Raw genomic sequence first — 26,275 nt, 5'->3', positions numbered from 1 at the left:
TTGGAAGTAGTGACTTAGCTTCTTGCTGATCCATACCACTACAATGCACGTCTATTCTATCTTGTTGTACTTGATCTCATAATTCAACAACTTCTTGCTCAAGTAGTAAATGGTGTGTTCAACCCCCGTGTCTCCCTCTTGTGCTAGTATTTCCCCCATCGACTCTTCTTCAAATGCTAAATATAACAACAAAGAGATTAGTTAATAAGAATTAACCTTCAATTCAAGTCAATGCAAAAGAATTTCAAGAGTTCAATAAGTTTAGGTTAGATATTTTTATTTAAATATTCCGTCTCATTCAAAAATCTTTAGAAGATTTGTGCTTAGTATCAATAAATGTATAATTTGCAATGGACACAAAATAATTTCTCTTGAAACACATCATTAATGAATCAGAGAGAGATAGAGTAGTTAATAAATTAACTTGCAATCCGACTCAATCTAAAAGAATTTGGAGAGTTTAATAAATTTACGTATTTCATCTAGTTCAAAAATCTTTAAAAGATTTGTGCTCAGTTCCAATAAATGCATAATTTGCGGCGGGCAAATTTTGTTTATGTTGAAACATATTTATAACGAAACTGAGAGAGTAGTTAATAAGAAATAACCTATAATTCAACTCAATCCAAAAGAATTTTCAAATTTCAATAAATTTAGGTTAGATTTTTTTGTTTAAATATTTTATCTAGTTTAAAATTCTTTAAAAGATTTATGTTCAGTCCTAGTGAATATATAATTTATGATGGACAAAGAAAAATTTCTACTGAAGCACATTTAAGTCAATCCTAGTTCAATAAATTTATACTAGATTTATTTATTTAAGTATTCGATATAGTTCAAAAATCTTTAAAGGATTTTGTGTCGAGTCCCAATAATCAACAAAATCAAAAGAGGAAGATTTGAAAGTAACACGAAGATAAACCGCCACTTTACGGGTCCTAAGCCCAAATCCATGGGTGAAATCATTTTAACTAGTTATTATTAGAAGCCCTCCTAATAAGGTTAAAAATGCCTTTTAAGGTTAAGAGATCACACATGGTTGTCAACTGCTTATTATGGCTTTATCTTAAATCAAGTATGGTTGTCAACTGCTTAGATTGTTGCGACAAGTGTAGATTTATGACAGGGGATACTTGAGTGTCTCTTTAACTATCTTCTATCCCTATAAAAAGTAGTTTACTTCTTGTCTTCTTATGCACATTTTCCTCAACTTTGTTTATTTCTGCATTTTTCCTTCCATATTTGTTTCTTTCACGTCTTTATCCCTTACTTTCTCCTGCTTTTATCATGGACACCCATGAAGATTTTTGATTTAGAAGGATATATAGAGATGTTTTTGGAAAGAGTTGGAAATACATTCGTTTTTCGAAAAAAAACATCTATATTTTTAGACAATAATTACACTTTTCGAAAATAGTCGTTATAAAATACATAATTTGTAATCCGCACAAACCAATTTATATTAAAACACATTTATAATAAAAATTTAATCTACAACTCAACTCAATCCAAAAGAAATTAAAGAGTTTAATAAGTTTAAACTAGGATTGTGCCCGCGCGTTGCGCGGGCCGATAAATTTTTTTGTACATAAATTTAATATTTTTTAACTATATCATCTATATATAATGATATTAATATTTTTTAAGTAATTTTAAGTTTTAAAAAATAATAGTTTATAAAAAAATAATTTTGTATAATTTATCTATCGGAAAGTACAAATGTCGTAGAATCATTTAAGTCTTGAGCTACTAGCTTGAGTTCATATCTACAATTGTGAAAGAAAAATATATCCTTATAATTTTTTTTTAATATTGCATGACAAAACATTGTTATTTTATTATTAACTTATACATTGGAATTGCAGTTCTTGGTTTTCAGTCACATTTCTCATACCAAAATGTATCATCATTTAGCTTTACTTTCTTTCGAAAAATTTCACATGCTAAATAATATCATCTAAATTTATCGTTGATACTTTTTATTGTAATAGCCACCGTGAAAGTCTTCTCTTGTCAAATTTTATAATTATTATATTGTATTATTTTATTTTTAATTAAATTGTATAAATGACTTTTCAATTTTGATTCATCACTAAAAAAAAAAAATACACGTGGAATGATTTCAGTTTATTATAAACTATATATATATATATATATAGCTTTTCAATTTTTCTTTGTTACTATTTAGACAACTCATCAAAACTAACTATAAAACTCTTTTTGTTTATTTCTCTATGCTTTTGTTATTATATATAGTATAGATATGAGGAATGAATAAATGACTTTTCAATTTTGATCCAACACTTTTCATGTAATCAGCTAAATATAATCACCCCACCGGTAGCAGCTACCTTACCATTTTCAAGAAGAAGATTGATTAGAAACATAAAATAAGTCAATTGCATTTGTTAATAGAAATTCCCTAAATTCATAAAAATCTTCATCAAATGATGAAGAAACGAAAGAGTCAGAGAATGAAGAATAACACAGTAATTCTAAGCGTTCTTATATTAAGCACCTGGTCTTCCATGTCACTCCGAGGACCCCAATTCACATTTGGACACGTGTAGTGTGACCCTACGTAATAATTAAAATAGTGGTGTCTTTTATAATATATGTGGGTTCATATTACACGTGTCAAAATATGTTTGGGAGGTCCTCCATTTGACATGGAGAACCATGTGCTTCTAATAATTTACTTGAAACATGAGATGCTATTTATAATTCAAGGTTTTGAATTGATGAAAATATTTGATGGTATTTGCATAGACGGTGTAATTAATGAATTTATTTTAACAATAAAACTGAAATAGTATTTATGATATTTCAATTTCTTAATTACTATTAAACTGAAATAGTATTTATGATATTTCAATTTCTTAATTACTATTAATGTAGATAATTTAAACTTGTATATTCTCTCTTACGATGCCAACTAAGCAAACATGCCTCTAAAATACATTTTACAAATTCTCGCTGCTTCCGCTATTATATATAGTTTATTAATGTAGATAATTTAAACTTGTATATTCTTTCCTACGATACCAACCAAGTGAAAATGCCTCTAAAACACATCTTACAAATTCTCTATGCTTCCGCTATTATATATAGTTTATTAATGTAGATAATTTAAACTTGTATAATATTTTAATATTTTTTAAATTTTATATTATTTACATGTAGTGATATTAATTTTTTGTTTTAAAATAATTTAAATTTACAAATTGTAAATAAATTAACATACATATCTTTGCTTGATAATAGGTTTTGAAAGTTGTTGAAGTCATAATCTATTGCCCATGTTAACATGTTTGCAAGGATCATGCCTTTCCGTTCTTGTATAATACTTTTTCTATATAATCTTGCAATTTTAAAATATTTAAAACACTTTGTGCCGATGTTTTTTCAATCAAATTCTAGCACTCCTCAAAATTCTTTTTCTTGTGCTTCCAAAAATATTTGATAAATCCACGAATTTGAAATACGCTTGTCTTTCTTTTTAAATTTTATTTGGTTTATATAGTAGTTTGGATGTTTAAATATTGTGTTAATTATTACAACAAAAAATTAAATGTATTCTAATTTTTTTAGTTCTACTGATTTTAATGTTATTCATAAAAGTTAAATGAATGAAATTTGAATGGATCCTTACATATTTTTTTTATCGTTAGTAATTTATTTTTGTTGTGATATTTTGTAAGTTATTTTATTATATCTATTAAATTTAAATATAACTTTTTCAATTACATGTTGGTTTTAATGCTATTTATTAAAGTTAAATGAATGGAATTTGAATGGATCTTATATATATTTTTGTCAATTTGTTATAAAAAAATTCAGTTTCATTGGTTTAATGCTATTTATTAAAGTTAAATAAACGGAATTTGAATGGATCATTACATATTTTTTGTCGTTATATAATTTTTGTTGTGATATTTTGTAAGTTATTTTATTATATATGTTAAATATAAATACATTTTTTTTTCAGTAATATTGGTTTTAATGCTATTTATGAAAGTTAAATGAATCCAATTTGAATGGATCCTTACATATTTTTTTTTATCGTCATATAATTTTTTTTCATTGGAATATTTTGTAAGTTATTTTGTTATATCTATTAAATATATATTAGGTTAGATATAATAGTTATAATTTTGCTTTACTACTATTTTGACAATTAATTAAAAAGGTCTTTAAAACTCCTCTAATTAATTTCTCTATGCTTCCATTATCTATACTATATATAATTACGGACGCTGAGAGAAATGAGAAGAAGTGTTTTAGTGGTCTTTTTGATGAGTTGTCAACGTAGTAAAAAATCAGATTAAAATATTTAATTAATTAAAAATAACAAATTTATATTTATAATATATTAAATAATTACTAGCCTATTTCTTACCAAAAAAAAAAATTACTAGCCTATTAATTAAAATAATAAAAGAAAGCAAGAGTTACGGGAAGATAAAAAAACACAAAGCAAAGGGAATTCAAAAGTCACAAATAAACTTCTATATAAAGCATGATAGATAGTATTCCACCATTATATTCATTGGTCACGATAGATAGTATTATATTTCTGAAAGTAAATATTCAATTTTTTTTATATGTTGTAGTTATTTTGTTCTCAATTATGTTGTTGTTTTATTTTTATTAAACAATAGTTGTTATAGTTTCATCTTTCAGATTCATTTCTGTTGTTACCCTGGTTCTATACCTCTCGCTATCTTATCCATGTTTTCTTTTTTATTTGTCTTTTTTTTTTCCAAACTGATAGCTTCAATTGAAGAAATCCGACAGAAATAGAAGATGCATGAACAACTAAAACCGAAAAACACAAAAGTGTCAAAAATTACAAGAAATTCTTATGTTTCTCAAGGTAATTATTCGATTTTTTTTCATATGTTGTAGTTATTTTTGTTCTCAATTGTGTTGTTGTTTTCTTTTTATTAAACAATAGTTGTTATAGTTTCATTTTTCATTCTTTTTTATTTATTTATTTTTCAAAATGACTAAAATAAAGATTTTGTATATTTGCATTCTTTTTTAGTATATGTTCCTAGGTGTTATCGTTTTGATTGTTCACTCTATCTAAAATTTAGATTTTCGGCTTTTTATGAACTCAATTTTTAGTTTTAATTGAAGTTAGATTAATTTTTCTAATTCGGAACATGTTGAAATCCACTCATTTTTTTAGTTTGAGTTTAGCTAATTGATATGGATTGTATTTTTTATTTTTATGCATTTTGGTACAAATAGATATAAAGTTTCACACGATAGTTGTTCATTGAAGTTTGAGACATATTAAATAAAATATTAAAGAGATATTGGAATATTATACTTACAATGAAGTTTATTTCAATATAAATTATGTTGAGAGAAATGAGAAGAAGTGTTTTAGTGGTCTTTTTGATGAGTTGTCAACGTAGTAAAAAATCAGATTAAAATATTTAATTAATTAAAAATAACAAATTTATATTTATAATATATTAAATAATTACTAGCCTATTAATTAAAATAATAAAAGAAAGCAAGAGTTACGGGAAGATAAAAAAACACAAAGCAAAGGAAATCCAAAAGTCACAAATAAACTTCTATATAAAGCATGATAGATAGTATTCCACCATTATATTCATTGGTCACGATAGATAGTATTATATTTCTGAAAGTAAATATTCGATTTTTTTTATATGTTGTAGTTATTTTGTTCTCAATTATGTTGTTGTTTTATTTTTATTAAACAATAGTTGTTATAGTTTCATCTTTCAGATTCATTTCTGTTGTTACCCTGGTTCTATACCTCTCGCTATCTTATCCATGTTTTCCTTTTTATTTGTCTTTTTTTTCCAAACTGATAGCTTCAATTGAAGAAATTCGACAGAAATAGAAGATGCATGAACAACTAAAACCGGAAAACACAAAAGTGTCAAAAATTACAAGAAATTCTTATGTTTCTTAAGGTAATTATTCGATTTTTTTTTCATATGTTGTAGTTATTTTTGTTCTCAATTGTGTTGTTGTTTTCTTTTTATTAAACAATAGTTGTTATAGTTTCATTTTTCATTCTTTTTTATTTATTTATTTTTCAAAATGACTAAAATAAAGATTTTGTATATTTGCATTCTTTTTTAGTATATGTTCCTAGGTGTTATCGTTTTGATTGTTCACTCTAACTAAAATTTAGATTTTCGGCTTTTTATGAACTCAATTTTTAGTTTTAATTGAAGTTAGATTAATTTTTCTAATTCGGAACATGTTGAAATCCACTCATTTTTTTAGTTTGAGTTTAGCTAATTGATATGGATTGTATTTTTTATTTTTATGCATTTTGGTACAAATAGATATAAAGTTTCACACGATAGTTGTTCATTGAAGTTTGAGACATATTAAATAAAATATTAAAGAGATATTGAAATATTATACTTACAATGAAGTTTATTTCAATATAAATTATGTTATATTATTATTATTATTATTATTATCAATAAGTTATTTTTTTCCAATTTTCTTGACAAGGAGATTGTAAGCGTCTAATACGCTTGATAAGATGTTTATTCTTGAAGAATGTGGATTATGCTAGATACGAATTCAAAATCAAGGTAAATAAAAATAAATTTTGATGCTCAAAATCCTAAAATGTACATTAATTATGGATATTGAGATAATTGCTTTTGCAACATTGGCTTATATAATTTTTAACTATTATATTATGGTTCGTACAAAATTGTTAGTATTTCAAGAGTTTTTAACAGATGAAAATGAAATATGATCATAGGACAAATTATTGAAAAATATTAATTAAGAAAATATTATTATTTGAATCTCTTAAAATTCTCAAATGTTGAGCATAATGATTCTAATTAATATAATTAATTTCACATATTAATTATAAAACGTTTTTTTTTTGTACTGAGTGGTTACAATTGCGATTTAATTCTATTTAACTAAAATTAATTTATGGACTTAATACTTCATTAAGAAAAAATAAAATGTTTAATTAATGGGCAAAAAATATTCACTCTCCTCTTTATACGCTTATGTCTCGACATTCTCTCTTATTTTCAAAAAAAAAAAACCCGAGAGGAAGATGGTTCTCTCCTAATTATCTTTTTCGTCCCTTCATTTTTTTTCAATTCTTTTGTTTGTTTTTCTTACTTACAAAATTCAAGAATATATAATTATTAGAAAATAATAATGAAGTCAAATAAGTGATATCTGCGAGTATGGCTGATATTCTATATAGTGAAAGAATGAAGAACAAATTGATCGAATGTCTTGATGAGATATTACGAGATGAAAATAGGAGAAATCATCATCTTAAATTGATTCAATTAGATATATTGGGTTATTGTAGCAGAATGAATAATTGAATTCGAATACTTGGTGATCATGAAATTCCATCAACCAAAATAATTATCATCAAGATGAATTTGTGACTAATTCTTACGAATTTATTTTTTTTATATGTAACATATTGAATTGATAAAGTTTCTCCATATGCAACATTAGAAAAATATTGATTGTAATAGTTTATAGAATAATATATTGATGTTGCTTCCATTTTAACATGTCTATGCATCTTCTATTTCCATCTGATTTCTTCAATTGGAGATATCAAAGTCTAAATTCTCCCAATTCTTAATTTTTTTTATTAATACAATTTATCAATGGAAACCGCTCTTAAATAAATCTGAATCTCTTAATGAAGTAAGAACAAAATTATAAGACTATATTATTTGAAGTAAGCACACAATTATAAGATTACGAACAAAACTAATACATAATCAAAATTAAAGGAGATCTTTGATATCCGGTGGCCAATGAATATGGTGATGAAATATTATATATCATGCTTTATATATAGGTTTATTTGTGAGTTTTGGATTTCTTTCGCTTAGTGTTTTTTCATCTTCTTGTAACTCATACTTTGTTTTATTACTTTAATTAATGGACTAATAACTGATAATAAGTAATGTGTGAATATAGTATTTATGATGTAGAGATAATAAAAGCCTATTAACTCATTTATTCTTTTTTTCAAAGAAAGAAAACCCATTTATTCTTTTTGCTTCTACGATGCCAACTAAGTTAAAAAGTCTCTAAAACACTTTAAGATGATGATTTCTCCTATTTTCATCTCGTAATATCTCATCAAGACATTCGATCAATTTGTTCTTCATTCTTTCACTATATAGAATATCAGTCATACTCGCAGATATCACTTATTTGACTTCATTAATATTTTCTAATAATTATATATTCTTGAATTTTGTAAGTAAGAAAAATAAACAAAAGAATTGAAAAAAAAATGAAGGGACGAAAAATAAAAATTAAGAGAGAACCATCTTCCTCTTGGGTTTTTTTTTTTGAAAATAAGAGAGAATGTCGAGACATAAGCGTATAAAGAGGAGAGTGAAAATATTTTTTGTCCATTAATTAAACATTTTATTTTTTCTTAATGAAGTATTAAGTCCATAAATTAATTTTAGTTAAATAGAATTAAATCGCAATTGTAACCACTCAGTATAAAAAAACGTTTTATAATTAATATGTGAAATTAATTATATTAATTAGAATCATTATGTTCAACATTTGAGAATTTGAAGAGATTCAAATAATAATATTTTCTTATTTAATATTTTTCAATAATTTGTCCTATGATCATATTTCATTTTCATCTGTTAAAAACTCTTGAAATACTAATAATTTTGTACGAACCATAATATAATAGTTAAAAATTATATAATCCAATGTTGCAAAAGCGATTATCTCAATATCCACAATTAATGTACATTTTTAAGATTTTGAGCATCAAAATTTATTTTTATTTACCTTGATTTTGAATTCGTATCTAGCATAATACACATTCTTCAAGAATAAACATCTTATCAAGCGTATTAGACGCTTACAATCTCCTTATCTAGAAAATTGGGAAAAAATAACTTCTTGATAATAATAATAATAATAATATAACATAATTTATATTGAAATAAACTTCATTGTAAGTATAATATTCCAATATCTCTTTAATATTTTATTTAATATGTCTCAAACTTCAATGAACAACTATCTTGTGAAACTTTATATCTATTTGTACCAAAATGCATAAAAAATAAAAAATACAATCCATATCAATTAGCTAAACTCAAACTAAAAAAATGAGTGGATTTCAACATGTTCCGAATTAGAAAAATTAATCTAACTTCAATTAAAACTAAAAATTGAGTTCATAAAAAGCCGAAAATCTAAATTTTAGTTAGAGTTAACAATAAAAACGATAACACCTAGGAACATATACTAAAAAAGAATGCAAATATACAAAATCTTTATTTTAGTCATTTTGAAAAATAAATAAATAAAAAAGAAAACATGGATAAGGTAGCGAGAGGTATGGAATCTGTATAACGACAGAAATGAAATTTCATCTCTGAAAGATGAAACTATAACAACAATTGTTTAACAAAAATAAAATGGGTAAATAATTATTAGTCCCCTAGTTTTTACCTAACACACTGTTTAGTCCTCCTATTTTGAAAAACACATTTTAAGGTCCCTATCTTTTACCAATATTAACTCTGTGGTCCTTTTATCTATTTTTTAGATTTTTAACCGAACATATCTTAGCTTTTAGGACAACCACGGTACAATACAAGTTGATCATGCTACTCTGTTATTTTATATATGTCTATTTATGCTAAAATATAACGGTTACAAGTCTAAAAAAACTAGACAAAAGGACCAAATGGTTAATATTGGCAAAAGCTAGGGACCTTATAATGTGTTTTTCAAAATAGAGGGACTAAACAGTGTGTTAGGTAAAAACTAGGGGATTAATAAATTATTTACCCAAATAAAATAACAGCACAATTGAGAAAGCAAAAAATTGAGTTCATATAAAGCCGAAAATCTAAATTTTAGTTAAGAGTTAGCAATCGAAACGATAACACCTAGCAACATATACTAAAAAAGAATACAAATTTACAAAATCTTTATTTTAGTCATTTTGAAAAAAGACAAATAAAAAAGAAAACATGGATAAGGTAGCGAGAGGTATGGAACCTGGGTAACGACAGAAATGGAATTTCATCTCTAAAAAATGAAACTATAACAACTATTGTTTAATAAAAAGAAAACAACAACACAATTGAGAACAAAAATAACTACAACAACAACAACAACAACAACAAAGCCTTAGTCCCGAAATGATTCGGGGTCGGCTAACATGAACCATCATATAAAAATAACTACAACATATGAAAAAAATCGAATAATTACCTTGAGAAACATAAGAATTTCTTGTAATTTTTGACACTTTTGTGTTTTCCGGTTTTAGTTGTTCATGCATCTTCTATTTCTGTCGGATTTCTTCAATTGAAGCTATCAGTTTGAAAAAAAAAAGATAAATAAAAAAGAAAACATGGATAAGATAGTGAGAGGTATAGAACCTGGGTAACAACAGAAATGAATCTGAAAGATGAAACTATAACAACTATTGTTTAATAAAAATAAAACAACAACATAATTGAGAACAAAATAACTACAACATATGAAAAAAAATCGAATATTTACCTTCAGAAATATAATACTATCTATCGTGACCAATGAATATAATGGTGGAATACTATCTATCATGCTTTATATAGAAGTTTATTTGTGACTTTTGGATTTCCTTTGCTTTGTGTTTTTTTATCTTCCCGTAACTCTTGCTTTCTTTTATTATTTTAATTAATAGGCTAGTAATTATTTAATATATTATAAATATAAATTTGTTATTTTTAATTAATTAAATATTTATTTTTAATCTGATTTTTTACTACGTTGACAACTCATCAAAAAGACCTCTAAAACACTTTTTCTAATTTCTCTCTGCTTCCGTAATTATATATAGTATAGATTCTCACAGCTTCCGCCACAATACATAGTATGGATAGATGAGATCAGGGGCGGAGCTAGAGGGGGCGGGGAGGGTCGGCCGACCCTCCGGCTCACCGAAAAACCCTGGAAGGGGTTGGCCGGTGAGCTCCGCCCCCTGTTGGCCATGGCTGGGAGCCCCTCCAGCCATGCCAACCAAAAAGAGATGAGGATGAGCCCCATCTTTTTCTATGCCTTTTTTTTTAAAATTCTCCTTAAATCCAAATCTCAGTTCAAGAATTTAAGAGAAAATAAAAGAAAAGTGAAGGAGATAAAGGTAAGATACGGATCGAATGAGAAGAGGATGGGCGGTGGAAAGGAGAGGAGGCCGGAGAAGACAGTTCAATAGCAGCGAACAAAAAACATTATTTATTTTCTTTAAGAAAGTTTATTTGTTTAGTTAATTAATAGGTGGCTACTTTTTAACTGAGTTGTTTAACTTTTTTTTTACTGTACTGATTCTTCTTTTTTTTTTCCTGGGTGCTGTACTAATTCTTTGTTGAGATCAAGATAGGAGAGGAAAAATGAAAACTTAATATTTTTTTATTTAAATTGATTTTTATTTTATTTTATAGAGATTTAAATTGTTTATTTGTAAGATTAAACCATATTTAACTCGTGTGGTATCCAAAATTTTATCATTTGACTATTGTAGTATTATTTGATAATATTTGTCTCTTAGAGTATTTTCATAGGTCATCAATTTATTTGGCAAGAGGCCGCTCCTAAGACTCGAACCCGTGACCTCACGACAACAACGTTTACCGTTGCGTCAAAGCTCGCCCTCTTGGTCACACGACAATTTATGTAGGTAAATAAGAAAAAAAACTAATTCTTTGTTTATCCACATGCTATATGAAAAAAAAAATTAAATGAATTGTCAAGTGTTTTTTTTATTTGTATTTGTGTCTTAAATTGAACTACATTTTTCTAGATTTTAGCTCAAGTAATTATTAGTGAACAGTGACACTCACGGAAAAAAATTTAAAGCAAAACATTGAGTCGTTATTAAAAAAAATTCTACATATAATGTAGCCCCTCCGGACTTTAAGTCCTGGCTCCGCCACTGGATGAGATCTTTTCATTTAAGTATTGAGTCTAGTTAAAAATCTTGAAAAAGATGTGTGCCTGGTCCCAATAATCAACAAAATCTAAAGAGGAAGGTTTGAAAGTAACACGAAGATAAACTGCCACCTACCACACCTTATTATTTCCTTCGATGACGCCCTGACACACAGACGCACACAGCTCTCGATCATCCCTAACTAGGCAAACCTTAAACTCCGCCAATTTTCAATTGAAAGATGTCTTTAACAAGCGTGAAATTGTCCGAGGATGTTTGGTTAACATGTCTCACCCACGCATTGTCCACCGAAACTGAGGAAATCATGGGCCTCCTTCTTGGTGATATCGAGGTCCGATTTTGTTTTTTTGATTCCCATGTTTTGAATTTCAATAATCTTGTTTCTTTCTTTCTTCTTCTTGCTATTTGTATTGGTGGTTGTATAATGACTCCAATAGGAGTTTCATGCAATTTTTACTTTATTTTCATAAAATTTGGATTTTACCTAGTTCTTCACATTTTAACTAGTTTCAAGCATTTGGTCGTTTGTATTAGACTTGTGTTTGTTGCGTTGATGCTATTGAATTTGACTGGAATTTGCAGTCTTTGGATTTCTAGTTAATAGAGGTTTTTGGACTATGGAATTCCGATGAGCTTTTGATTACCATTTTTCAAGTGTAAGGTTTCCAGTTATGTTTTTCTATTTAATTTTGTGGGTTTTTTTGTTTGTTGCCACAGTAAAACCTATGTACAGGAATACTCTATACAGTAATAACCTCTATTTTGTTATAAAAAAACTCTGTCCCAACTTATAAACAGGAATAACCCCCCAAAGTTTATCTGTTATACACTTTTCAAGTCCCATCTTTAGAAACTATGCCCCTATATAGTAATAATTATATATATACATTTTAACTAGTTTCAAGCATTTGGTGGTTTGTATTAGACTTGTGTTTGTTGTGTTGATGCTATTGAATTTGATTGGAATTTGCAGTCTTTGGATTTCTAGTTAATAGAGGTTTTTGGACTATGGAATTCCGATGAGCATTTGATTACCATTTTTCAAGTGTAAGGTTTCCAGTTATGTTTTTCTATTTAATTTTGTGGGTTTTTTTGTTTGTTGCCACAGTAAAACCTATAAATATTTGGAAATTATCTATGAGTTGGAAACACAAACTACAACTTGAAATTATAAATATTTAGTATTCTCATTGATATTTACATTTTTTCCATAAAACTCTTCCAATTATCTATGTATTGAAAACCTAAACTCTAAATTGAAATTCTAAATATTTAATTTGTTCTATTAATTATATATAAACCATGCATGCCTATGATAAAAATTTAAAATTTTATGTGTTAGAAATTTTATTATACCAAACTCTATTTAGTAATAACCTCCCAACTGTTATACAAATAGCCCGGTCCCAAGTGTATTCCTATATAGAGATTTTACTGTATTTCCTTTTGTTGATAAGTTTTTGACTTTGCTCCTACAGACTTTACCATTGTCTGATTTTATTTTACTTGAACAGGCTCTACAAATTCTAGTTTTACCCTTCTTTCATAGATTTATTTTACTGGACAGCTGGTACTTGGTAATGCTGCTTTAAGATTGAGATTTGGTTTCTTATTTTGAAATTTTGAACTGTTAAGTTTTGTGAGTCTTAAGCATCTGTGGGCATGCAATTCTATTTCTTGTTTTGACTAATCTCTTCAGAATTTTCTTTGATTGCAGCGAAAAAGTAAAGCTGTTGGTTTTCTTTCTGAAATGAATTTTTCGAAGTTGTTATTCCTGATTTTGCTATAGTTGACAGGACGTTATTTATGGAAGTTGAAAAAGTCTGGGTTAATCTCTGTTGTTTGTGATATTTTTATTGCATTATGTAACTAACATAATTGTGATATCCTGCAATTAGCTGAATAATTGTGATATCCTGCAATTGCATTATGTAACTAACATAATTGTGATATTTTTCTATAAATTTGGTGGTTATCGGGTTGGAGATTTCAGCTTAAATAACATCATAGGAGTAGATAAAGGTGGCTGCCAGCCATTTCTATTAAACAGGCAGTCAACTGTAATGCTTATCTATCCTTTTACAGACATTTTTTGCAATGATGTGGCTGTGTGCTGCAACGAGGTTTAGCTTTTGTCAGAGCCATGATTTTTACCACAATGTGAATTATGCAAACTTAAAGAAAGGAAAAATCACTAATCTGCAAATACCTGACAATTCTTTGACCATATAGTAGGGTCTATTCATGTTAAGGGTGTTAGCCACTGAGTCTTGTTATGTCCAAATTCAACAGTTCTCCTTCTGCAAATCAGAAATTTTAATTTTATAAAGAGTCTTTTCAAGTACTTTTTGCACTTCTACACATTTCCCCTTCTTCTGTTGTTTTCTTCCATGTCCTTTTTTTTTAGTCTGTGAATCAGGATCTTTAATCTTGGGAAATTGCATTGTGATGGGAAGGTTTTGTTCCTTCATGATACAGTAAAACCTCTATATAGGAATACTCTATATAGGAATAACCTCTATTTTGTTATAAAAAACTCAGTCCCAACTTGGTAATAACCTCTATTACCAAACTCTATTTAGTAATAACCTTCCAATTGTTATACAAATAGCCGGGTCCCAAGTGTATTCCTATATAGAAGTTTTACTGTACTATTGTTTATATATTTGAATATTGAATGGAATATTTCAATATCATATTATAACGGTGTGTCCTAATGTTAAAAACTGTACTAAAAAAAGTGTTTCTGCAACAATCCGGGGAGTATTAATTTTCATTTTTCTTCAATATGAGGGATGTACTAAAATTAATGGTTTTCTTCTATTCTTCAGCATACTATGAAGAGTAAAAAATAAAATAAAATCTGTAAAGTGCAAAATACTGAACAACCCTTTGACCATATAGCACAGGCTCTTCATGTTCAAAACAAGGGTGTTAGTTATAGTCTTTTGTTGTATCCTAACCATTCAGCAGTTCAGTTCACATGTGAAAAGTTTAGCATTTGAATACGACTTCTTTCAAGTACTTTCCTCTCTTATACACAATCTCATTTTCTTCAATCAATTTCCCGCTTTGATGTCCTTTTTTTTTTGTCTGTGTTAGGATCTTGAATTTTGGGAAAGTGCATGACTGTGGAATGGGTCTGTTCCTTCATGCATATGCTAGTGTGTTGGATGAAAAATGTGAATTTCATATTATAATAGCTTGTCCTAATGTTGGAAATTGCAGTACTCAAAAAATGGTAGTGTTACTGCAATAATCTGGGGAGCATCACCTCAATCAAGATCTGATAGGCGAAAAGACCGTGTAGAGACAAATCCAGAACAGTTAGCTGCTGCATCTGCTCAGGCCGATATATCCTTTGCTCTTCCTTGTGTATTTATTTACTGATGTACTGTTTTTTTTTTTAATTAGCCTTTTCTTTTATAAAAGAATAAAGGAAGAACAAATGGAAGGCAGTTTTCTTTAATAATGACACGAAATGAAATGAAATGCAATCTTCAAAAATATAGGATCTGTCTTCTTGTATATCAAAGTTATGAAGCAAATCTTCTCTGTTTTATTTCATTCATTTAGGGCTTGCATCTTTGCTTATGAATCCCACCTCCTCAAGATTAGAGTTTGATAACCTTTGTTGTATAATCTTTTTTGCAATTGCAAGTATCACGTGGTATTCTTGTATGCTTAACTGTAAGACACAGAATGACTGCATCAACAGGACGAACAACAAGGGTGATTGGGTGGTATCATTCACATCCTCATATCACGGTTTTGCCTTCTCATGTTGGTAAGCCTTTTTTCTTTTTTTTTTCTTTCTTTTCGGTCTGTCAAGTTGGAAGTTGGAACTATGGAGACAAACTTTGGAATCTAGAGGTTTTAAGTTGAGCCGAAGCAAGACAGAATATTTTGGAGTGTAAGTTTAGTGGCAATAGGAGTAGGGAGGCCAGGACAATCACCCTGGATGGGAGAGTTGTCCAGGCCTCAGATTGCTTCTGGTATTTAGGTCTATTATCCAAACGGATGGAGAAGTACATGGAGATGTTGCTCATAGGATTAAATCTGGTTGGTCGAAGTGGAAGAGTGCTACGTGTTTCCTTTGTGACCCCGACATGCCTAATAGATTGAAGAGAAAATTCTATCGCACAACAATTAAACCAGCATTGTTATATGGTACGGAGTGTTGGGCAGTGAAACACTCTCACATTCATGAGATGTCGGTGGTGGAGATGCGTATGCTGAGATGGATGTGTGGTCACCCGATAAAGGATCGGGTGAGTAATGAAATAATTAGGACAAAAGTAGGGAGTTACATCTATTGAGAATAAAATGAGGGAAAACCGATTAAGGTGGTTTGACCATGTAAGACGAAGAGCGCTTGATGCGCCGGTTAGGAGGATTGAAGAGTGGCAAAGAGATGTAATGGTGAGGGGTAGGGGAAGACCTAACCAAACTTGGAAGAGGGTGATCGAGAGTGATATGAGTTTATTGGGGATTGAGGAAAATATGGTAGTGGATAGGACGGAGTGGAGGGAGAGAATTTATGTCGCTGACACGACTTGATTTCACGGTTTTATATGATGGTTCATGTTAGCCGACCCCGAATCATTTCGGGACTAAGGCTTTGTTGTTGTTGCTGTTGTTTCAGTCTGTCAAGTTGGAAGAAAAATTTAAAGAGCATTAGAGTACTCTACCCCTGATCATCGAGGCTTTTTATTTTCATGTACAATATTCCATCATTTTGTGATAAATATAGACCAGTACGCAATGATAAACCATTTCTACAATATTGTATATATTCTAGTAGAACTTATTGATGATATACTTGTTGTAATTGGATGATAGAAATTTGAAGTAACTCGTTTTTCCTTCCTTTTGCAGATGTGCGGACTCAAGCAATGTACCAACTGCTAGATCCTGGGTTTATTGGTCTAATATTTTCCTGTTTCAGTGAAGATGTTAATAAGGTCTGAATTAGGTGTGTTCTATATAGTGAATTTTCTGGCAAAATAATTTCCTTGATGGCCATAACTGGTTATGGTTAATTTTCAGGTTGGGAGAATCCAAGTCATTGCTTTTCAGTCCTCTGATGGAAAGCAGAATAACATAATCAGACCCGTTTCTGTGCAATCTGTAAATAAAAGCTACGTAGATTTAAATAAAAGTTACATAGATGTTGAATCATCTTTAAGTTCCTCAGAAAATGCATCTGTGAGATCTGGATCTGGAAGGTTGGATAGCCCTGAGCCAGACACTGCTGATTCAAGGATAGCTTCAAGGTCAAGTAAGGTACAAATTTTGATTTCCATGACTTCGGTTTGTCAAAGTAATTATACGAGGCAGTGAATTAAAGAGATGAAACGAAAGGTTGGATTAATAGACCTTTGCTTTTGCTATTTTAAGGGATAAAGCATGCTTGGTCCATTAATAAGCACGTCTGAGGGGGCTTCATTTTAATGTTAAGTCCCCTTGCTGCTATATGGAATCTGTCATGATATTCCTGTCTATTTGCCTGTCTTAAGTTTAGCCCCTTGTCAGAAATTAAGCTATAGCTGGTAAACAAAAGGGCCAAAAGCAAAAAACAGGGCTGTCACTTGTGCTGGTGTAGTTTACATGGGATTTTGCTAATTCATTGCTTACATATGTTACTTCACAAAAACATACAGTATGTTGTAGTTGGGATCACTGCGTCCTCCACAAAAGCCAAGATGAAGGAATCCAAATGTACCTTAAAGAAGCAAGGTCTATTGTAAAGAATACACAAGTTTCAGTTATATGGTTTAACGAGGAAGCTTACATTAGAATTATATATATCTCAAAGTATCAATTAGAACATTCAACTGCACCTTTGTTAATATCCCAAATTTTGCATTGAATACTGCAAATCCTGATTTTCTTAGTCTCCACCTGATTCCATTTGAGTGGGAGTCAACAGACAGCACACAATTCTCTTCTTATGGGATTATTGTGGACAGAAATGACTTTGAAGGAGCTTTTGAAGACTTCCCAGAGTTTCTGGAGGAACGATGTCTGATGACTTATGGAGGGAGGAGGAAGAAGTGCCAAGGTGGAAAATAAGTTTGGTGGATGGTCAAGGGAAAGGGATGATGGGTCTTGAAGCAAAGGGATTTGGTGACAGAAAGAAAAGTGTCAAAATAATTGTCATAGTTTTTGATGAAGATATCAATAGCAATTCCCTTGGTGCTGAGTGTGAGACAGGGAGGAAGAATAGAAGAAATAATGCTGCAAAGCTATTTGGGGGTCAGAGTCATTATATATGCTGGGGTTTTCAGATATTATGTCAAATTTTGGGTTGAGCTTTCCCCTTATGAAAGAGAGTAAATATTGAAATACTTGTTTTTTAGTAGTAAAAACTACAAAGTATTGATTGCTATGTGGGAAAATTGTTGCCATGTCAACTGTTGAAAGTTTCCAAGTAAGATTTATTGGGCAAAGGGCAACATAAATCCAACTTTGCAAACTTGAATATGGCATTGCTTCAAATGGTATAGATGTACAACTGCTAGGGATAAGTGTATGAGCAACAGCTGTTTTTTTTTTTCTAAAAAACCTAATAGGCCCTAGTTAACTGTGTTCAGTTGTGCTACTAGTTAGGAACTACTAGGTATGATTTTTCCCGAGCTCTATTATATATATTTTCTTAGAGATACTAAGCAACTGAGTGCCTCTGATTCTATGAATTTAGCTAGAATACTTTCTTCTTGGACATCATATAAGTTGTATTCTTAGTAGATTTAGTGAAGATTATATATCATCAAACTGTTCATACAAATTAAAAGTTATGTTTTCTAGGCTTATAGATCTTCAGATGATATAGACTTATGCTGTTGTTTCTTTTAATTTTGTGCCTCAGCTCTTAGGATGATATGATACTGTCTCCACTTTGTTTGTATATTCCTTGAGTGCTGTGCATATGCTTAACAGGGTGGAGGAAAATCTTTGGAATTGGGGGATTTCTTTGCTAATGCTGATGCCAACTATGTTGGGAGAGAAGGAATGGGAGGACCCTATCATACTGGCATTTCAGATAGCACAGTTGTCGATTTAGACCCCATGGATATGACAGAAAGTATGCAAGAAGCTATGCATCGCTCTAATTTGGATATGAGGTATGCTAAGGATCGAGTATGTTCTCCATCACTTGGTTCCCTAACTGTTTTCTTCAAAACGGAGTTTATCTGCTGTTAATACATGTTTTCTTATTGTGAAGTCTCTATTTTTTTCGGAAAAAAAACAAACGTTTAGGCCTCGTTTGTTTGCCGGAAAACATTTTGTTCTAGAAAATGTGGTGTAAGAGCATCTTTTTTGTTGGAAAATAAAACATTTTTCAGTGTTTAGCTACAACACTGGAAAACAGGAATAAGTGGTAGGTGGCTACTCTTTTAAAAAAGATAAGAACTAGAGTAGGGTTCCAAAAAGCCTAGGAAAATGTTTTATCACTTTATTCATATATTTTTTCTCTTGATTAAGCTAAAATTTTCGGTTGACTTATTTTCCTAAGCAAACAAACACCGGAAACTCAGGAAAATATTTTCCAGCAAACAAACGGGGCCTTAGTAATTATATTTGTACATATGTATGCTTGTGGTAATTTTCATCTATATTAACTAATCAACTACTCTAACATAAGCAGAAGACAAGTATGTAATAAATTCTGAAACTGCTTTTGTCAACAGTGGTGCAGAGTACATTAGAAAAGAAATTCCTCTACATGTTTTTCCCATTTGGGTTCTGCTTAAACTTGATTCACCTCTAACATCATTTACGGATTTGCAACGCGTATTATATGAAGAGGAGCGGGGAGCATATAACCAAGCTGTCTTACAAAACCTGAGGTGATCCTCATGATATGCTGTAATCCTTTTTTCTTTTCATATCTTGTATATTGGTTGTCCTTATATATCTCCTTACAGCTACTGTAATTTTCCTCAGGGGTGGAAAAGTGCATCCTCTTACCTTCATACATCACACAGCCACATATCAAGCTTCAATGTGCAAATTGATTGAGTATTGGTTAGAACTCTCTCTCTTTCAGCTTTTTGTCCTTTGTCCTTTTAACTGTATTGTTATTTTTAGCCAGTAATTACATGCTTCTGTTGAAACATGTACAGTTTAAGTCCTGCCATAAATGCACTCCAAGATCGCTTGAGAGAGAATGAAATACGGGTAAGAATGGAGCTCAATATCTGTTTGACAGCAGTAAAGAAGGCTTATAATTACCATAGCTGTACTTCTCAAATCTATATGCTATCTATGTTAGATCCACTTGTACTGATTTTTAAAACCGTTCTGTCTTCAACTGATATATTGTGATTGTCGTTTTGCCATGCAGTTTTCATCTCTTTAATTCTCTGCAACTCCCTGACGAACATTATGACATAACATTATGTTTTCAGTCATCCATCCACATAAGATAAAAATCTTATATTCTATATCTTGATTGATGCTGTTTTCCCTGGAACAGTTAGCAATGCTCACTGATGAAGCCAAAATTTTGGAGTCTGAAGCTTTGAGAGGGAGTGAGCCAGCTTCCAGATCTCCTCGTCATGTTCCATCTAATGTGTCTCGTGGAAGGTCTGTCGCTAGTTCTGGGTCTTCTGGCAGCCGAAGCAGAATAGGGTCTTGATGGGCTCTACATTAATCTTGTCGGCATTTTGTAAGTTCTACATTCAGATGGTTAATATTTTGGCCCCTTTTTTTACTAGTTATGTGGTAGATGGCGATTCAATTTCTTTCGAAAGATGAGATGGATGACTAGAATGACAATTTCACAAAGTCGCTGTTCGGTTTTGTACAGGTATACACTGTCTGAAGTGTCTGCCAGAGAAATTTTTGCAATGTGTTGGGCTCTAGAAATCCCAGGTCTGGTTGTGCATCTAATGAGTCTCTTGATGTGCATTGATGACCTATTGAAAGTTGAGTTTTTGGGAGGAGCCTGGGAGTGTGCAATGGGCTCAATTATATATGTAGATGTATATATTTTTCTTTGGCTGTTTAATGTAATTCTGTTTTCTAGGTTTTTCCTATTTCAGTATGGGATTGTTTATTTGACTGTTTTTCTGAGTCAGTTTATTTATTAGGGGGAGGGTTCCCTTGTTTGTACTTTGTTTGTAGTCTATAATGTATTTTTAACAAAATGCTGTGCATTATTTATAAAAGATGTCACTTCGGCCATAGAGTTTTCAGTGTTTCAAGCTGTTTATTTGGAAGGGTTACATAATTTTTTTAAAAAAAACTCGCCGAATTTAGGTCATTTCGTAGTTAAAAAAAAACTATTTTTAAAGGCCTGTCTAATATTTTTGTTATTCTTATGAACTTTCAAAAGTTTCAAATGACTTTAATCCTGTACGATTCCCAATTTTAAATAAAGGGTTAATTTAGAGTATCTTATAACTACTTGTTATATTCTTTCATTAAACTCTATCCCATTGGAGTTAGTTTATTAAGTTTTTGACTTTTTATAATATACTTTTAATTTTTAAAATAACATGATAGAGTTTAATTAGGTGATGGATCTCTTTTGATTGGTGGATATCTTAATGATTGTGTAGTTATAGAGTTTAACCATTGGAGCTTATAGTTTAATAAAATAAAATTTATTAAAAAAGTCTTATAATGATGATGTGTCATGTATATTAAGTGGTTTTGAATATGAATTATTGAAAATGCTTTTATGTTAATTGGAGGCCGTTGTCTGGTTAATCTGTTTTGATGTTTAAGTTAGTTTATGAAAAGAAAGTGGAGGATAATCACAATCGCTAAACAAAAGTCGTAATGTAAATTTAATAAAATGAATGAAATAATGTACCTGTAATATACATTGAGTTGAGCTTATTCTATTTATACTGCAATCAGACTGTAGATGACAGTTATGAGTTGAGGAGCGGGGTGAGACACGTCTCTTGTTGATAAGAGGAAGTACGTCCGGATATCATAGCCTAATATTCCTCAATCTCACTATGCTCGTGACTTTCGGGATTGAGTGTGATCATGGTAACGATTGGATTATTGACAGGGTTCGAATAAAGGTTCCTGATATGCAGTCGCACTGCTATATTTCACTAAGGAGATGCCATATACTCTTTTTTTAGAGTTCGTTCGGATCTCTTCAGCGCCACGTGGAAAAGTGAAGTTAAAAGATAATTTTTGGATTTTTTTTTGAGAAATGAGGGACTGGTGAGGAGGTTTTGCGGGCTTTTGACAGATGATGTACCTGTCACTTAGTCTGCTCATTAATACAACTCTTAGAGCATGCTTTTCTGTGCGTTTCGGCGTTTTTCAAATTAACAGTGGTTCATCTTTATTCGCCACGTACCACAGTTCCTCGTTTTTTTGAAAAGGCGTGTCAAGATTGTTAATGCTCTTCAATCATTACTTGTTAGTAATTGATAGTGCAGCTCGATTCGTTTGCCTTATAGGTAATTTACAAGGAGGAAGGTCTTTGTATGTATTTCCTTCATTCCTAATTTGTCTGCCTCGTTTTCTTTATTATTTCTTGTTATTTTAATATTAGGGATGTGTATCGGTTCTGTTTAAATCGCATATCGAACCAAACTGATCAAATTCAGTTTTTCGGTTCGGTTTTTTTGACATTTCAGTTCGGTATCAGTTTTACTTTTAGGTGTATTTTGGTTCGGTTTGATAAAAAAATGTAAAAAAATCGAACCGCACCGAATTACACACATTATACATTATATATACATATACATATATATTTGATTGTGCAAGTTTAATTTTTTTTTTATTGTTGTTCAGATAAAAGGCCATATAAAAATATTTTGAAATTATTTCAATTTTTTTTAAGAAAAATTTAATGAGGAAATATAACGATTTTTTTTATTTCTTTTTACTAAATTCAGGTTAAAACTAAACCGAACCGAATATTTCGGTTCGGTATTATTTCGGTTTTTTTATGTTATTCGGTTCGATCTCGATTATTTTGATAATTTTGGTATTCGATTTTTTGGTTCGGTTCAGTTTTGAACTGATGCACATCTCTAGATAATATCACAAGATTCTTTTGAGGAGCAATCTTTGATATTGATCTTGGAGAGATCGTGGCTATCTTCTCATGATGGGTGTGCATCTCTCCCCTTTATTAACTTGAATATTAGGTATTTATGTCCGATATGTTAAGTTAGGGCAACAATTTTCTTTTATGAGCAATGTTGTGGGCATTCTAGAGGATTTGTCACTTTATCTTTCTGGCTCTTAGATAGAGCTTCTGGTCTTTGTGAAAATTGTTGAGTTTGATCTCGAATGAGAGAGAGTATGTATGTTAGGTAACCTAGCCTATTTTGTATCCATTCACTTACCATATCCAGAGGGACATCATTTCATTCCGATCCTCTTCATGCCGTCGGTTTGTGTCTTCAACTTTGTTTTGTTGTTCTTTTGTTAATGCAAAGATAGTACTTTGATGAATATAAAGTAGTTTTGTACGATTTCTCTTATCAATTTTTAACTGAACCTTCAGAGTTTTTGCTTCGATCTTTGTGGTATGATTTTTAATCGAATAGACGTATAGATGCGAGCTCCAGAAGGTTCAGAGTCCTTTTATGTGTTAAAGTCTTTTCGACCACAGATTGTGATCGAAATCCTTGTAGCATGCATAAATTGACCTTTAATATAATATAATAGGACTTTAACAACCACAGTAGAGCCGAAGTGAAGATAAAGAAATGGTGTAATTTTTTATTATTTGTTTTCGACTATCTTTGTAGATAGGAAGTTGAAATAACAATTTCAATTGAAAATCTTTATTTGGAGGGCATGGGGTGATTTTGAGAAGATTCTTTATTGGTAGAACTTTTTGAGTGCGTTGCGTCTAGGTCGGGGGGACTGGCATGCTATCCAACTCTTTTAACATGTATGTGTGCAAGTTTATAGATTCTATTATCTGGTATGGGCCTTCCCACCATGCTGCCAGTTTGCCCTTGTCTTTTTTGGATTGCGTTGCCTTTATGCTATGTGATATGGCCAAGTCATTTGGGTTTTTATTAGAAAGACCTATCATGACCCGAAGACCTCAGATGGGCCTTGGCCCATTCAAGATAATGGTGATGGTTAGTCTTGATCGAAGCTTGACCAAAGTCAAAGCTTCGGGCATCTTAATATAGCCGAAGGCTGTCTACGGAGGAGTGTTTGGAGACACGTGGACCAATCAGCGCGCTGGATTCCAAACACACGCTCCTCACTTTCACAAATAAATTGGCACGCAAAGATAGAATTCCAGGTCCTATCATAAGCTGCCACGTGTCCACAATGCATCTCAAATTACTTATAAATAGTAGAGGCATTCTAAGGTCCCAGGTATCTCATTTTCAATTATAGAACTCTATTTTATAATTGTGTTAGCTCGATATTCCATAATATCACCGAGTTTAGCATCAGAGAGGGTTGGCCGGAACTCCAGCCCCTTTTCTGACGTCTATTCTGGTTTTCAGGTGACCGAAAGATTGGTGAAAAATCAATTGCTAAGAATTATGGTAAAAATATGCATCACGAGGTCGTCCAAGAAGAATTGTCGCGACCTGGATTTCTTGTTATGGGTGGACTTGTGTTTTGTCTGTATGCCTCCATGCGTACAGTCATGTATGTAAGTGAGAAGGGCGTTTTACTCGTAGCTGTTCAGGTTGTTGTCCTGTAGGCCCATAATACAGTGTATAACTGTTTCAACTAGTCGAATTTGAGTCTTTCCAGCATTTTTTTGAGGCCTTGCATGATAATTCTGCTTGTGGCCTTGGTCATTCCGTTTGTTTGAGGGTGTGAGATGGAGAAAATAGAGTTTCTTTTGTAAGTTTTTACAATAGGTTCTACAAACGGTACAGTCGAACTGTTTCCCATTGTATGTGATTATAGTGTGGGGGATGCCACACCTGTTTAGGGTTTGCCTGTTGACGATGTTGATGATTTGATTCGAAGTGATGTTGGAGGCTGGTGTAATTCTACCCACTTGATGAATTGGTCCACTGCGATGATCATATACTTCATTTGGCGAGATACTTCGGGTAATGCTCCCACTATATCGATCCCCCATATGGAAAATGCCCTGACTGGTTGGATGACCTTCAAGACTAAGGCCTGGCATGTAGCTTTGGCCGTGCACACATTTCTTATGAAATTGGTCGTGTCTTGAGCCATTTGAGGCTAGTAAAATCCATGGAGTTGGCTTTCCTTACCAGAACATCACTTCCCTCGTGGATCCACACATCCCTTCGTGGATCTTTTGGAGTACGTAGCTTGCTTTGGCAAAGCCTATGCATTTTAGCCAGGGATGGATGAAGGAGCGACACTATATGACTTTCCCAATCGCGACATATTGGCCTGATTCCCGTATTACTTCTATCCTTTCATTTTGATCATCCGACAATATGTCTGAGGAGATATATTGGTATAGAGGGTAGAACCATTCGTTAGTTATGTTGGTGACCATATCTTTGGTTCTGTCGATGCTGGGTTGGGTTTCTTTCTTTGGGAAAGCATAAAAATAAACCATGTGGTTTCAACCATTTTCAAACATAGTTTCCTGTTTCAAAACGTGACAAACAAGGGTCTAAGTTTAATTCCGTTAACAAAGACAGTCCAAATAACTAACAGTGTTAAAAAAATCAAAATCAAATAGTCAAAAGGTTAAATAAAATTTCTTATTTCATTTATTTTATCACCCTTTCCCTCTCTTTAATCTCTCTCCCCAATCTCTCTTTTATTTCTCTTATATTCACTCTCTATACAAACCTCCACCCAATACTTACTAGAATTATTTTAGACCAAAAAACTCTGAATTATGTTTTAGGAGAAGGAGGTGGGGTGATACATGGTAATGCAAGTGATGATTCTAGTTGCACTACTAGCTGTTCGTGACAAGTTATTGCACGGAGTTGGCAAGACTGCCCTTATCAAGCTTGTGGTTTATGGCTAAAACATACACTATAAACAAAGATACAATCAATTGGAGGATATGGCTATGTAGATATAGATAGAGCAATGCTTAACATTTAGAGATAGAACACTTGAAAAATGGTATATGAAATGAAAATTTCTTTTCTCATGTTTTCAGTTTATTTATTAAAGTGTTTGTTAATGTGAAATGGTGTTTGAGGGATATTTGTGTATTGATAGCAATCTCACAAGAGAGAAACATTAAAGAGAGAGAAAGAGTAATAAAAAATAAAACAAACGAAATAAGCAATCATATTTAACCTTTTGACCATTTGACTTTGGATTTTTTTAACATCGTTAGTTATTTTGACTGTCTTTACTAAT

General features: G+C 31.0%; 1 protein-coding gene across 2 annotated transcripts; it reads left to right on the top strand.

Annotated features, from left to right (window-relative positions):
* The first annotated feature begins 12,048 nt into the window (after positions 1–12,048).
* LOC136223436 (uncharacterized) lies at positions 12,049–21,184 on the top strand. Of its 2 annotated transcripts, none has more exons than XM_066011428.1 (11): positions 12,049–12,323; positions 15,221–15,347; positions 15,693–15,779; positions 16,871–16,956; positions 17,042–17,278; positions 18,935–19,119; positions 19,687–19,845; positions 19,943–20,023; positions 20,122–20,176; positions 20,475–20,666; positions 20,808–21,184. In XM_066011428.1, the coding sequence occupies exons 1-10, from the start codon at positions 12,213–12,215 to the stop codon at positions 20,634–20,636; spliced, it is 1,290 nt and encodes a 429-aa protein (XP_065867500.1). In that variant the 5' UTR covers positions 12,049–12,212; the 3' UTR covers positions 20,637–20,666; positions 20,808–21,184. The 2 variants fall into 2 exon arrangements, with proteins under 2 accessions (XP_065867500.1, XP_065867501.1); XM_066011429.1 differs by lacking the exon at positions 12,049–12,323 and adding an exon at positions 15,112–15,132.
* The last annotated feature ends 5,091 nt before the right edge of the window (positions 21,185–26,275 follow it).

Source organism: Euphorbia lathyris, chromosome 3, assembly GCF_963576675.1.
Source record: "Euphorbia lathyris chromosome 3, ddEupLath1.1, whole genome shotgun sequence".
NCBI classification, from domain to species: Eukaryota; Viridiplantae; Streptophyta; class Magnoliopsida; order Malpighiales; family Euphorbiaceae; genus Euphorbia; species Euphorbia lathyris.
This window is presented reverse-complemented; position numbering and strand designations above follow the sequence as displayed.

What these genes read in the sequence shown, in the direction of transcription:
- LOC136223436 (XM_066011428.1), top strand. Translation starts at nt 12,213, where the DNA reads ATGTCTTTAACAAGCGTGAAATTGTCCGAGGATGTTTGGTTAACATGT. An exon ending in TAGCTTCAAGGTCAAGTAAG is followed by an intron (nt 17,279 to 18,934) that starts GTACAAATTTTG and finishes TATGCTTAACAG; the next exon opens with GGTGGAGGAAAATCTTTGGA. An exon ending in TGAGAGAGAATGAAATACGG is followed by an intron (nt 20,177 to 20,474) that starts GTAAGAATGGAG and finishes TCCCTGGAACAG; the next exon opens with TTAGCAATGCTCACTGATGA.